Genomic DNA, 14,741 nt, shown 5'->3' on the forward strand with positions numbered 1-14,741 from the left:
TTCCTTGTACGTGGGAAGAGACATATCATAGAGCACTGGGAAATTTCAAACAGCAAGAATTAGCCTTTCATCCATCTTTCCGTTACTGCAGGAGCTGAGAGAGAGAGAGAAGGATCAGGTGAGCTATCCCGTCGTCTCTCCTATTGGCTGTCGCTTCCGTTAGTCGCTCCAAAGTTGAACTTTTCTCAACTTTGTCGCGTCGCTGGACACGGCCACATCTAGCGCCAATGGTCGCGACAGCTCGTGTCGCCGGAAGTCGCTGTGCTCACATTGAAAATGAATGGTATTGAGTCGCTGTCGCGCGCGATGTCGCTGGCAGTGTGTACGCACCTTAATCTGGCAGCTTTTCTGTTTTGTTTTTTTTTTTTCAGAAAAAGTGTGTTATGTTGCATTTCTAGTTGGATAAGAGTTCTAACCCAGTGAGCTGTACTCACCCTGCACCCTCACTGGGGTTCCACAGGGCTCAAGTGTTTGCACCCCTGCTGCTATCCAATTATTCCAGATTGCTCAGAACATTCCTCCAATTGCATGGCACCAATGCTGACAAACTTCAACTACACATCTTGTTCCCCCTTCTGCCTCCAAATCTGTGATCTCAGAAAGGATCCCTTCATGCCTATCATATATTTATATATATATCTCTTCTAGATAATTTTAATAGAATCTTAATCACATGACCAGGACGAGTGGAATTTTTGTTCAAATTTTAATGTGATACCACCATAGACGGCGCCTTATAAAACATAATAGCTACATCACACAGCATGCTTTTTTCTTGACAAGAACAAGACCTCCCTCACTACATATATCAAACTCTTAATATTTTGGGCTTAAAGAGCAACATGCAGGTTGAATTTATAACTGAATTAATACTTTATATTGTCTGCAGAGGTCTTTTAAAAACACATATGTAGAAATTACTAATGAAATCTCATTTGATGTAGATATTTTGATGAAAATGTGCTAGGCTCTGGAATACGCCTTTCCCGCTATAGCAATGCGTCATATGACGTAGGGCGAGGCAAATAAAAGAGCTCGCGGTCAACTCTCTCATTGTTGGGTGTTGATGTAGTTAGAGCAGTAGTGAGAGACAGAAAGTTTTAGATCGAGTTTTAGAGAAGCCATAATGGTAAATGATTGTGTTTGTGCTGGTTGCACGAATTCCAGCCTGTCAGGACATCGTGTCCATCATTTTCCTTCTAGGAAAAACAAGGCTTTTCGGTCTTGGGTGCGTTTTGTGCAGGTGAAGAGAGCAGACTTCACTGCCACGTCTGTTACCACACACTCGGTCGTTTGTGGCGAACATTTCACTCCGGAGAATTATCGACCTGGAGATTTGTTGGGAGTCTCGGATGGGATTTCGGAGTAAGGACCACGTGAGGCTGATTGCTGATGCTGTTCCCTCGGTGCACTCGATGGAATCAAGTCCACCGTCAAAGTTTACACCGGATTTTGGCGCGGGCGGGACTGGAGGACCAAGTGCTAACGTTAGCAGACATTCTGTGCAACGAAAACGAGCACTTAGCAGAGTAAGTCTTACTTTTAATTATTTTAACTCTTAATTTGTGTAATTTCGTAATAATAATTGTATAATATTTTTATAAAATATATTTTTTATAATATTAAATATTTCATATTTATTTAGTATAATAATACAGAGAGAGGGAGAGAGACTGAGCTTTAGGACAGGTTGTCGTAACGTAATTGTCTGCCTTCTGAAATGAATTTAGTAGTTTGCACAATGCTATAGCTATTGGCGGGAAGCTAGCCCAACTCTCCCATTTCCCCGCATTTCAATTCAAACTGTTCTCCGCCGCCATCCGGTCTGATTTTGTATCCCCGTGAGGCTAACGTTATACTCTCCAGTAAATTGCAAGGTCCAAATGTATTACTCATAATTATAGGCCTGTGGGCCATCATAGGCATGTTCGATCCACACCGGAGAACTCAGTTTCTTCATTCGCATCCATTGTAACCTGAGCTTGAGCTTGACCAGAGTCCCTCGGCCATCGTCACTTCTGGTTAGTGCTTTATAGAAGCGGAAGTTATTTTACCACAATTTATCTCAAAATATCGTTAATGGCTAAATATATATTACTCCAGTTCAGAAAATCTAGTTGTTTTATCATCAACATACACTATGCTATATAGGGGTGTCCAACCTGCATGTTGCTCTTTAAGTTTACACTGCCATTAGACAGACTTTTGATTAATCAGCATAAAATCTGGTCCACTTTTGAAACTTATTCTGGCCAAGAAGAACCACCAATTTACATGGGACATTTCGCCAAATCTAGCAACTAGCTCTTCCTCAGGTGTGCTCATTGTATTAATCTTGTAAACATGTCTTTACTTCCTGGAAGACTGATACAAATCTGTGCATCCTGTCTCCCACATATTACATAGAATCCAATCAGATTGCAATCAGCGATTTCAGCCAGCTCTTGGTAGTTTTGTGTGCAATACATGGGCAGTCTATGGGTGTGTTGTTCATCATCTCCTTGACTATTCATCATTAGCAATGACGTATTTACATGTACAGCAGCATTTTGATTACGCATAAAATTAGTAATAATTTAATGCATAAGGTTCTTTTTGATTCCTGGGGCCTATCTCAGCATTCCTTTTGTATATTCAGCTACCTGTCTTAATGTGTTGCATTGTAGGTTGTTTTTGTAAGGAAGTATGTGCTAAAGGCATAAATATCATGGGATATTATGGCATAAATATCACACCCCAGACTCACTGGGGTGTGTCTAAATACAATTATTATCTAATTATTTATTTTTATACACATTTTAGAATCATATTTAATCAAACTTCACAATGATGACTCTAAGACTTTATAGATATTACAGTTTCATTTTCAGTTAATGCATGATTTTCTGTAAAGCTGCTTTGAAATTATGTGTGTTGTGAAACGCACTATACAAATAAAAATGACTTGATTTGACTATCATTCTTTACCCTGTAGCTGCTGCCATCACGCATCCGCCCTGCTCTGCAGTGGCCTCCACACAACAGCCATCGTGGTCGTGGCTCATGCCAAAGTTATGGCCAATCTCATGTGCCATGGTGGCAGCCGCCCCAATGGGCAATTCTGAATGGTCCTGGAGGAGAGGATCATTTAATTTATCACCCATAACAAACATCACAATAAACGAAACAGCACTCTAAGCACATAAACAACTTTGAGAGTCTATCTGAAATGATGAATTAAAAATGCATTAAAGTATTTACCATTCTTCACTGCCAAGCTAAAGATTAATGATATTTGATGCTTTAATATGGAATAAAGGCTATTTCTAGGCCACAGGCTACAGTTGTTCTGCTACACCACAGTAGGTAAATGGCAGTAGAAGCCCAGAGGACATCTTTGATCTCCCAAGACATCTTTGTTATGCTACAATGATGCTATAAATTGTAGAGAATGTTGACCTGCAGGTGGTAATTTAGGTATCTTGGTTGGGGCAAACAGAATGGCCTTTCTTTTATCTTCTTTAGGAAACACAAACACACACACGTGCGCACACACACACACACACACACACTCTCTCCTTTTCCTGGGAACAGGAGCGCAAACTGATATCTCTGCAAAGGGCATGCAGTGTTGATATCTCCACCATGATATCAATGATGAAATATGACATGACATTTTTTACAAATGACTACTCTTTATGGATTTTCCATTCCCTAAATTTTCCCCAAGAACCCACATTGTCCTTATAATGCTGGTTCTGAATTATCTGAGGCAGTACAGATTGGAGTCCTTTTTAAAAAGATAAAGGGTGCTTTTTAAACACACACATCAACCCTAGTCCAGGACAAGACCACACATCCTGTAGAGTATTTGGCTTACACTGTCAGTGTGACTCTCGAATGGTCACTCAGGAGTGGATTGAATAATTTATATTGAGAGGTAACCAAAATCAGTCCTTTAAAAGTTGTTCTCTCATTTTAATAATGCCATAGTAAATATCATGACTTTTTTTTCTTTCACTGTCTCAAAAAGGGGCCACAAACAATATTTTCCCCTTCTCGCTCAATGGCCACACAATATGAGAGGGGTTATATAATAACCCGTGAGGCACACACTTCACCTACATTTGTCTATGCCGTGACAACTGGGTTCCCACATATTTTGACCAATGCACTTTCGAGTAATTCAGGAATACTGGATAATGATTTTTTTAAAATAATTTTCTAGAGATTTCCATTTGTTTGCGGCATCTCTTTTCTTGACATGGAGTAGGACTTGGTCACAATGATGGCACGTCTCATGAACAAGCATGCACAGTCAGTGCTGGCCTGCCTGAAAACCTTCAGGTGGAGGACAGCGGTGCCACTGAAACAATTTCAGAGGCTCCTGGGGCATATGTCATCTGGGATTGTTTTGTGCAACTTCCCTGTTTTGTTTGGGGATTATTTTTATTGCCTATTTGTGCAGAAGCATGCTATATATGCTCGAAGCAGCGTATCTTGCATTTTGACTAATTATGCACCAGCATGTCCACATTCTTATCTAAGTATGTCTGTGTATTTCCTAGCAGTAGCAAGTCTCTGTACTTGCTCTGCAGCAGCAGAGTTGCAGATCTAGTCTGCAAAGACCAATATCCAATAAATAAGTCATACACACACAACATGCTAAATCTTTCAGAGAGTTGTCATGACTGAGCTCTGGTTACAGCAGGCATTCATTTTTAAATTACATTTAAGTCAATCATTTCGGGAATAGAATGCAGTTTTCACGTGTTAACAGAATTATATATAGCACTCCAAACAAAACTGTGTGAACATAGCCTGTGGTGAACATTCTATAGTCTAAGACCATACTTGGTCTGCACCTAGTACATCAACCCTTTGGACTCCAGATTACTTAGATGCAACCATTGCTGACAAGTGAGGACATGCTGGGTGTGCATCAAAAGCACTTAAAAGTTCTCATGAATGCCATTGCTTCAAATAGGTCTAAGCAGACTACATTGATGTAATGTACTGTGACTCAATGTTTAATATCCAGCAGAAATGCTTCACCCCTCATTTATATTCTGTAAAGTGCCTAATAGAGCCAATAAGAGGCTAATCAGGTGTGTTGGAGCTATTGATCACTTTATCAAAGCTCTACATATGCTATGCTCAAACATACACTCCACACACACACTGTTTACAGCCTGATCCAAAAGCAAGCCTGGAGGCTTTCTTACCACATTGATGCCACCTGAGTTCTCGTGACTGCACATGCCCTCAAGCGGAGCCATGCCAATGGTGGTGCCCTTGAAAATCACACCACTTCAGGGAAAAACAAAACAAAGGATGCATATAGCTATGATTTACAGTGTCCCGAAAGGTATTTGGACACATGAGCCACACTTAAATATGTATAATGTATGGCGTTAGATAAAATATCATACCAAGTGGCATTTATTTAGAAAATAGATAGCAAATCACACCCTTTTCAAGCTAAATATTTCACAAAAAGTTTTATAATGATATATATACTGCTCAAAATTAAGACAAAGAAACAAGTATTTGGACACTTTTTCATGCTTAATGTATTATGTCCAAAGGTAGTATGATGAACTAAACCTGTGATTACTCTGTAAGGAAACCTATGTGAACTTGAGGAAAGTGACTATCTATCTACTAAAAACGACTTTCAGCCGAGTTGGTTTAAAGTAATAGAGTGGTGGTGGCGTAGTGGGCTCAAGCACAGAACTGGTAAGCAGAAGGTTGCCAGTTTGATCCCCACAACCACCACCATTTTGTCCATGAGCAAGGCACACCTCCAGGTTGCTCCGGGGGGATTGTCCCTGTAATAAGTGCCCTGTAAGTCTCTTTGGATAAAAGTGTATGCCAAATGCATAAATGTAATAGAAAAAATGACTAAAAAAAGTTCAGAGTTGGGGTCATTATTTGTTTCACTTGGTTTGATATTTTATCTAATGCAATGAAAATCATATTTTTTATAGTGGGCAGTTTGTATTGTGACTAACGTGAGCAGTTGGGCATTGTCGTGTTTCTTGCGGGATTTGAGTTTCTGTCTCCACTGAAGAAAGGACCAAAGAGTTGAATTTGGCTCCTCATTTATGATGCACTGGTCATGTTCTGTCCACACCTCTAGACCAATTAGAGGTACACGAATGTTCAATTCTCTGTAAAACTGATCAGGGGAAAAAAAAAGAAGAAAAAGCTTGATGAGGGACATGGTTAAAGGAAAAGTTCTCCCAAAAATGAAAATTCTGCCATCATGCCATCAGATTAATTTTTTTTAGTATATCTGGAACAAAGTCCAGGTATGGTTATAGGGTATACGGTATACGGTTTGGAATGACATAAGGGGGAGTAAATTATGACAGTTTACATTATCATTAAATTGTGTTTTTGTTAAACATAATTATAGTTCAATAAATTTTGATATTTTATTTCAATAAAAAACAAAAATACACAAGTTAACTGATGAAAAGCATCCAGGCATGACATACCTTATCTACATAATTAGCAATTTCCATGATCCTCAGTTTAGTTTTGTGAAGGTCCTTGTTTTGTTTTCTGTACTGAAGAGACATGAAAAAAAATGACATGAGGTAAACTGATCAAGGCAGACTTACAAAGCACAGACTCTGCTTGAGAAAATCCTAAATCCTGTCACTGATATATTTGATAAACTAAATCTGGTCATAATGAAATCTTTCAAGAATGTCTCACATTTTGGGGTTTTGGTGACTTTGATACAGGTTTTTAGATATGAAAAGGACTCAATCAGAAAACTCAACAGAATAAAACATTCAAAAGAACCCCATTGCCCAACATTAGTGCATGACCTCAATAATGCTCTTGTGTCTGAATTGAAGCAAATCCCTTCAGCCATGTTACTACAGTATGTACAGTATTGTGGAAAGATAACTCAGAAGAGTGAAAGCTGTTATTGAAGCAAAGGGGGAATTGATACCTATGGATTTGCTCAAACATATATCAAGCACATATGTTGTCCACAAACTTTTGGCCACATAGAGGAGGAGAAAAAAGGAAGAGAGTGCGATATAATTGTGAAAAGGTGCTTCAGAATCTTTATATTTAAGCAACAATTACTCAGTGACCACATGTGCATGAGAAAGTAGCACACAAGGCTTAAACCACGAACACAGTTAACACAACTCTATTTCAAGCTTTTAAGCCTAAATTCATGTGGTGAACTTTGCTGTTTTAGAAGGGTATCATTTGCAGAGCTGTGTGTGTCACAGGTATCATCAGCTTACCAGTGTGTTGTCAGCTACTATATACAGTTCCATGTATTTGGTAGTGCCCCGGGCATTTCGTCTAACCTAGGGATGGGAGCGAGGGGGGACAAACAACCGGCAAACAGAAAGAAATGTTAATTGCTGGAGGATTGGATTTATGGATTTATTTTTCTAGTCTTCTGGCACTCTCTTTTACATACATAAAAAAAGTGTCTGGATGAAAAACTAACAATGTAAATGTGTTAAAACACATATAATGAAGTTACTATGAAGCCGGTATTAATGTAATTGCTATATGTTGTTCATACAGAGGAAAAGCTGGTAAGATCCTATGCATTGCCTGCAAATGCCCAAAGATTGTTAGGAACAATATTATAGCAGCAATGTGTTTATATAACTTTCAGTTACTGTTGTTTTTCAGGTTCAGTTTTATTTGCATTCTAATTGACGGTCCAATTTATTCAAAAGTCAGCTTTGGAATACGAATCACAAAAGGTGTCCAGAATTTGGGAGGGTCCTACTAATTGTGCGATACAGTGGATGAACCTTTCAACCTCCTATTATAGTGATGGGCTATTGCAATTCAGGGAATGTCCTGGACTCAAAAGCATAGCTCAAATAACGTCAAGTTTATCTTTTGGAATTGGCAAAGTGCCAATTATGAAGGCTTTGTTTACACTACATACAATTACAATTTGTTTTTCAAATATTCAAATCTATCTGTTTGCTATGTTAAGGAATGAAATCGGATCAGTTTGTTCAAACTGTGTAGTCCAAATATGGTATAACTCTATTGGCATGGCGCTGAACTCAAGAGGCACACAAGAACATAACTGCAGGCAATATGGCAATGCTAAATCCGAAACTGTTGCCACATATTATCTGTGGAAATTAGTCAAAATGACTGAAGAGAAATGTAGTTACAACTGTATATGGAATCTGACATTATGCACACGTTATTTTCCAAATAACGTTAGGAAAAAAAATGTATCCAATCTAACCATTCAGACTAAAATTCATTGACAAATATCAGATTTTGATTGGTTATAAAACCACATACAAATGTAGTTTGGATTGAGTTTCAAAAAACTCGAAAAAAGTGATTTCATGTATTTTTGAACAGAGATTTTTGCTAAATATCCCAGAAGAATCCAGGTGGCTCATTAGAATTTTTAATAAGTTGAAATGTGTTCAACTTGGTAAAAGTTCTTTATCAAGGGATAATCTATGACATTAACAAAGCATTATATAAGAGCCATTGTGGGTGCTCTCAAAATGAAACTGTACACAAGCTGTTCAAGATTTGCGTCCCCATGCTGCATTTTATGTCCTCTTTTTTTGTAGCAATATACAAAATATTATTTGAATATTCATTGTAGCTTAAAAAAATACTGTTTTAATATTCGTCCTCAATACTGCTGCACTATTTACTGTATATACAGGATGAAGTTCAAGATACAAGCCTTTTATAACCCAACTGTACCAGGAATATTTAATCACTAAAGAAAGAGCGTAGTAGTCCATGCTGTTTATTAATTTATGGCCCCTCTAATTCTCATTTGTAAACAGCAGGCCAGTTAGGATTCTTCACTCCTTGGCTCTAATGTAAAAGCAAGTGCAAACAGAACAAAAGCAGCAGCAGAGCTCTCAACTTCTGCTAATGGCCCACTAGAGTTTTATAATAAGCCCACATTAGGCACTTCATCAGTCTTACCACTTAACCTGGGCTTAAAATGGCTTACATTTTGTACTGTTATGAGCCAAAACTCATATTTCCTTCTGTTGCAAATTACGGGAACAAATGCATGACCTGAAAAATTTACCGCAATTCACCACAACAGGTTTGCGTCAGATCGCAATTTTCTCTCCCGTAAATGTTCTGCGATTATTAGCAATCCAGTCATTATGAATTGGAGTGAACGGAACATCTTTGTTTTTGTGAGAGAGAAACTGACATCACATACAATTCTGTCATGAGAACAGAAATAGATATGTGGATAATGTTGGTTAATGACAGTAATGACTTCCTGTTATTTCCCTTTTTTTGAAGTGTTGGGTAGTTGATGCATAACATGTAAATTAGCATTTTTTAATCAATATTAACATTTTAGGTTAATATTTCATTGAATTTATAAGGTAAAGTGTTTAATATAGGTGCTGTGACTGTTTTTAATCATTAAAATCATCCTGCACTCACTTAAATGATTGAAAAGACAAATATTCCATGAACATTCCATGAACTCTCTTAATTATTAGGTCATAGGGCATGCATAATGATTATAATACAATTAGCTTCAAAATGCTGTTTAAAGTAGTTTTAGATCAAATATATAGCACATCACACTGCTGGACATGTTAATTTCTTTGTATTTCATGTTAACTACCCACTTATATAATGTCTGCATGACATCATTCACCAGTAAATTGTACTGTCTATCTGTAATTGCCAACATACTGTATCTACTGTATATATGTACATAAACATGACGTTCATTTAATTACAGATCAAAATTTATCATGGAATCTTTACGTTATACCAGACATTATGATGTTTTTGGTCAAGAAGCAATAATTAATTACTAACTGACCCTTTGATGCAATGGTTTAAGGTGACCACTGAACAGGCTCGGGTGTCCAGTTTGATGGCCGTGCCCACAGGTACCGCTTTTGACTGGCAGGTCCTCAGTGCGATAGAAGGTGTGGTGTAATACCTCCTGCCCTCCGATTGGTTCCAGGTAGTATGTGTCTTTTGAGTTCAAGACAATCAGGCCTCTGCAGAAGAAAATTGGAGTCAATTAATGGAGTAATATGAGTTTTGAATGGTCAATTAATACTTTTACTGAAGTTATATTAATGACAATGAGAGATGAGGAAAAGAGGTGCACAATTTAAGATGGTAAGCTTTTTCTTGTTTTTAGAAAAAGTTATAATAAAATGTGTATGTAGACTATGGTAGGCACAGAGGCACAACTCATTATGTGATTGATTATCTTGTCCTGTACTATACAGTACTATTACCATTAATTTGCCTTTTTGGCTTCTGCTAAAGAGACTTTTTCATAGGCTGATCGCTATTTCTAAGTAGGATAGTTTTTAGTTTGATACTGGCCACAGCACATAAATGTTGACAAAAATAGGGGGCACTTTGTCGCAATCCCCTTTGCCTCAAATCAAAGTTTGTAATTTTGTGACTTACCCCACAGCTGGTTTGTTTGGTTTGTGTCATTGCATTGTTCATTTCTGAACCAAGGCCGCTGAAAATGTGGGGGCTCAATAATGTAAAAAAATGCCAGTTTAAAATTGCAGAGCAGAAGCAGCCATAGACAGATCTCAATATCTATGAGTTTATTTAATTTTATTTTGCCCTTCACTAACAAACACAGACAAGCACAGAGTTGATGTTGAATGCCTCTTGATTCTTATTCTGGCCCCAGTATATTTTTCTGCAGTAAGTGGAGCAGGTTTTACACTCAATGCCGTTATGCATTAGCTAACCAGAGGGAGAGAAAAGCCACTGAAACAGTGTTGGATTTAAGGTCTCCCTGAGCACCTCTACTCTCTAACTTTTAAGAGTGGTGCTTAAAAGTTTTACATCTAAATAAGTGAACAGTACTTTTTATGTAAAATCACATGCTATTTTCTTCATCATGGTGAGATCACATGACCAGCTGGAAACAAATCCATTTATCTCAGTAACCCCTGTGTAGAGCAGTGACATCCCACTTTTTCTGCAGCCTTGGTTCAGGAAGTATTTTTTCCATTTATTTTCTCCATAGGGATTAAAAAAAAAAAAAAAACTTTAATAAAAAGTTCTAAGCAATAAACCAAACAAACCAGATCCAAGATTAATCGCTTTGTGAAATCTGATAAAACAACATGAAAAGCAGACAGACAAAGGTACAAGATATTAAGTATTAATTTTTTTTTTGTTGAAGAAATTGACTAAGCATGAAGCATTGCAAATGATGTTATTGAATTAGAAAACAGAAAAAGCATGTTTTAAGTTTATTGCAAAACGTTCTAATATATATCAATATTTGAATAATCTGAGAATTTATTGAGACTCGATAACATCATTCCCATTGATTTATGGAAGTAGGCGGTAATTACTGACAAAGGCTATTTAGCAGAGATTGGCCACTTCTATTAAAATGAATGGGAGAAATTGGAACGCCCCACCAAGGAGCTCACACCCAATGGTCAAAGGATGCAGAAAAGGAATTCCCTCCTTCAGGTAAAAGAGCCAATCACCTTTTAAATACAGATATTGCCTGTCAATCAACTTGAGAATGCACATGCGCAATCGTGTTTTTTTAAAGGTTTTTTAGAGGTTAAGAAGCACAATTTATGATACCAGTGTTGTCAGATTTTACTGCTGATTTGAAATTTGTTGTTTAATCGTAAGCTTGGCAAGCAGTTTTTGAGATTTTTGTGTTCCCCCATTCAAGTAGATAGGAGCTGCACTGTCATGACTGGAAAAAGCCTCACAGGAGCATTACAAAAAATGGCCACCATTGGACTGACTTGCTAGAAAGACTTTGCTACTGAGCAAATTTTGCCATGATTTACGTTTCCATTAAAACAACGATTTCTCTGATTGTCTCTCTTATCTGGATTATGGGTAGTGAAATTCATACTGATATAAACTGGGTTTTTCTAAACTTTGAAAATGTACAGAGATAAAATACTTCACACTCCCATTAACAAATATGTCGGTGAGTCCTTAGTTTGTTTTACATTGCAAACAAGAGAGATGAATAGTTATGAGAAGTGTTTTTGCATTCACATTATTCACAACAGGTCCAAATCCATTTATTTGCAAAACCTTTTGTTTACGCCCCAAGGCATCCAACTATTATTTTCAAAATGGGGATTGTCATTTTCCCCCAAGTTGACAACAATTTCAAGCAAGCAGAAATGACTTCATAATGGATCCTGACACCAAAACTGTAGGCAAATTGGGCTTTGATTTGATTTGCCTTGGCATAAACATAATGATATTCATGAAAATAAATAATGAAATAAATATTTAATAAAAAACAAAAAACATAATGAATAAAAACAATTCTAACATCAATTGATGTCTCTATTAACTGCATACTACAGAACATATCAGCATATGACCTCCAATGACCTGGGGGTAAAAAAAACATAAGAGCCATCTTGAGAAACATAACAAAAAAAGCTAAATTAAATTGTACAGTGCTTATTACATTTGCTCTTGCAAAACCTTGCAACAGCTGTTTAATGACTTGATCTGTCTTCATAAGAAATTCAAAACCATTGGTAATATCTAGAGACAGACCCTCCTGGGGTTTGAGCTTAATAACACTGCATATACAGAGTAAAAGAGCCAGTTGTATGAACATAAATGGAACTGGCTCTTTTACTCTATAGATCACCATGAACTATGCATGTCATAGGAATGCCTACTCTTATTCAAATCTGTTTATTGAATGAACTGGAATGCAAACACACTTTAGGGAATATTGATTCATTCCAGAACTATGTCAACAACTGGACTCTTGAACTCTGTCTATGCTCTCTGATATTAGACTGTTTTCCAGAGTAAATGACAGCTTCATTATTCCTCGGGCCACATTTAACTAAGCGTAGCCATCACATGCTCAAACCAACAAATTATTCAAACTTTTGTCTAAATCTATCTTCATAATGACAGTCATTAAAAAATATTAGATGATTCCAAATAGATCAGTAGTTCTTGTATGTTCAAGCATGAATTTATATGAAAGTATATCAGTCAAACTTTCATGATAATTTTCACTTAATTTAAATTAACATGAACTAATAATCATATCTATTTTCTATATTAAGAAATTCCTAGAGTGTTCCCTGTCAAAAAGCTACACTTTGATGCTGCGCTGATTTAGGGCTTTGGGAACAAATTTAGGTGTGACCAGCTGTGAATATGTGTGCAACGCATCAATGAAACTGACCAGAATTTATAGCCTCTGCTGGTGACATCATTGGATGCACATGTAGCAGGGAGTGGCATGGCGGAGGGTGGGGCCGGGTCGTGATTCTACACACCCGGTCCCTTATCAGGCTAATCAAGCCCCCGAGAGGGAAAAAGCCTGACTGCGGAGGGTTGTGCAGGAGAGAGAGATCGTTTACGGACATGTCTGTCATGTGTGTGTTTGTGTCTTTTTAAGTTTATCATTAAAACTATTATTTATATTGTCAATAGAATAGGATCTCGCCTCCTCCTTTCCATCGAACTACATTACACAGGGCTATAAATAGATGCGTCACAGGTGCATCATCAGATCTTTTGTCTTCAGATCATTCTGTTGTGCTTCTTGACTGTCAGAACTTTGTACTTTCCTTTGTTAGGAGTTAGAATTGTTAGGCAGTGCGTAGAAAACTTTCTCTTTTCTTTAAAAAATAAATAAATTAAAAAAATAAAAAGAAGAAAAAAAAATGACTGACAAACAAAGCAAGCGGTGTGTTTACGCTCTATGGCTGAACCAGTTTTGTTTTGTGTGTTTGGGGGAAGAGCATGCTGATCGTGCGTTGGGGCAGGGTGGGTGCAAGCATTGCGATCTGTTTACAGTCAAAATGCTTCACACTCGTCTTGCTTACTTCCAAGCGCCAGCGCCCACACTTTCATCGTGGGGCTCTCGCATAGATCTGGATGAGGAGCGAGAGACAGGTCCATCCTTATCGCTCGCTCTCTCCCCAGATCCAGCTGATCCTCTCGTAAGCCTGAAGCGCGCTTCGGCGCCTCTTCGGTTCATGAGGGGGACACTGAACCTCTGAACATTGCATGCACAATAATAAAGCAGCTGAGGAATTACTTGAGGTGGTTACTCAGGCTGTGGCCAGACTACAGTTAGACTGGGCACACGAACAAGAGACCCCCAAACTAGAAGATATATTTCTGTCTGGTGGCAAAAAAAAAGGGAAGGGAATGCTATATCAGTCCCTTCCTTCCTTTGATGACCTCCATGACGAGCTCCTTATACTTCCCATGTCTTTGTGCCCTTGACGTCGACATATTCGACTATCGTGGGTGCCGAGGCACAGGGGTATTCAGTGATATACCACCGGTAGAAGAGACACTTGCGGGTTATCTCTCACCTAGCTTGGCATCATCACTAAAGAGACCCACACTCCACACAAAGCCGTGCAGGACCACCTCCATGCTTGTGGGGAAGGCTTATCAGGCAGCAGGTTAGGCTAGTGCTGCCCTGCACACTATGGCAGTGTTACAGGCATACCAGGCAGATCTGTTGACAGACATGAGTTTGGGCACCATGGTAAACGAAGAGGCTTTCTCTGAGCTTCATTGAGCCACGGATCTGTCTCTCTGCGTGACCAAGCAGACGGCCTGCACCATTGGACGGTCTATGTTGGCTTTAGTCAGCACGGAGAGACAGTAGAGACACCTGTCGGGCATCAGAGACAAGGACAAAGTTTTCATTCTCGATGCTCCGGTTTCGCCATCTGGCTTATTTGGCGACGCTATGAATGTAGTTATCA

The 14,741-nt window shown here is 38.3% G+C and overlaps 1 protein-coding gene across 1 annotated transcript in view; it reads right to left on the reverse strand.

Moving 5' to 3' along the window:
- LOC127649319 (disintegrin and metalloproteinase domain-containing protein 33-like) overlaps nucleotides 1-14,741 on the reverse strand; it is a 121,707-nt gene that overhangs the window by 30,367 nt on the left and 76,599 nt on the right. The window contains exons 6-11 of the mRNA XM_052134377.1: nucleotides 9,827-10,010; nucleotides 7,257-7,322; nucleotides 6,483-6,554; nucleotides 5,994-6,160; nucleotides 5,205-5,289; nucleotides 2,968-3,110 (exon numbers count right to left, since the gene is read on the reverse strand). Coding sequence (XP_051990337.1) covers nucleotides 2,968-3,110; nucleotides 5,205-5,289; nucleotides 5,994-6,160; nucleotides 6,483-6,554; nucleotides 7,257-7,322; nucleotides 9,827-10,010 — 717 coding nt within the window. The remainder of the gene's footprint in view (nucleotides 1-2,967; nucleotides 3,111-5,204; nucleotides 5,290-5,993; nucleotides 6,161-6,482; nucleotides 6,555-7,256; nucleotides 7,323-9,826; nucleotides 10,011-14,741) is intronic.

The sequence above is a fragment of the Xyrauchen texanus genome, chromosome 1 (assembly GCF_025860055.1).
Source record: "Xyrauchen texanus isolate HMW12.3.18 chromosome 1, RBS_HiC_50CHRs, whole genome shotgun sequence".
In the NCBI taxonomy this organism is placed as follows: Eukaryota; Metazoa; Chordata; class Actinopteri; order Cypriniformes; family Catostomidae; genus Xyrauchen; species Xyrauchen texanus.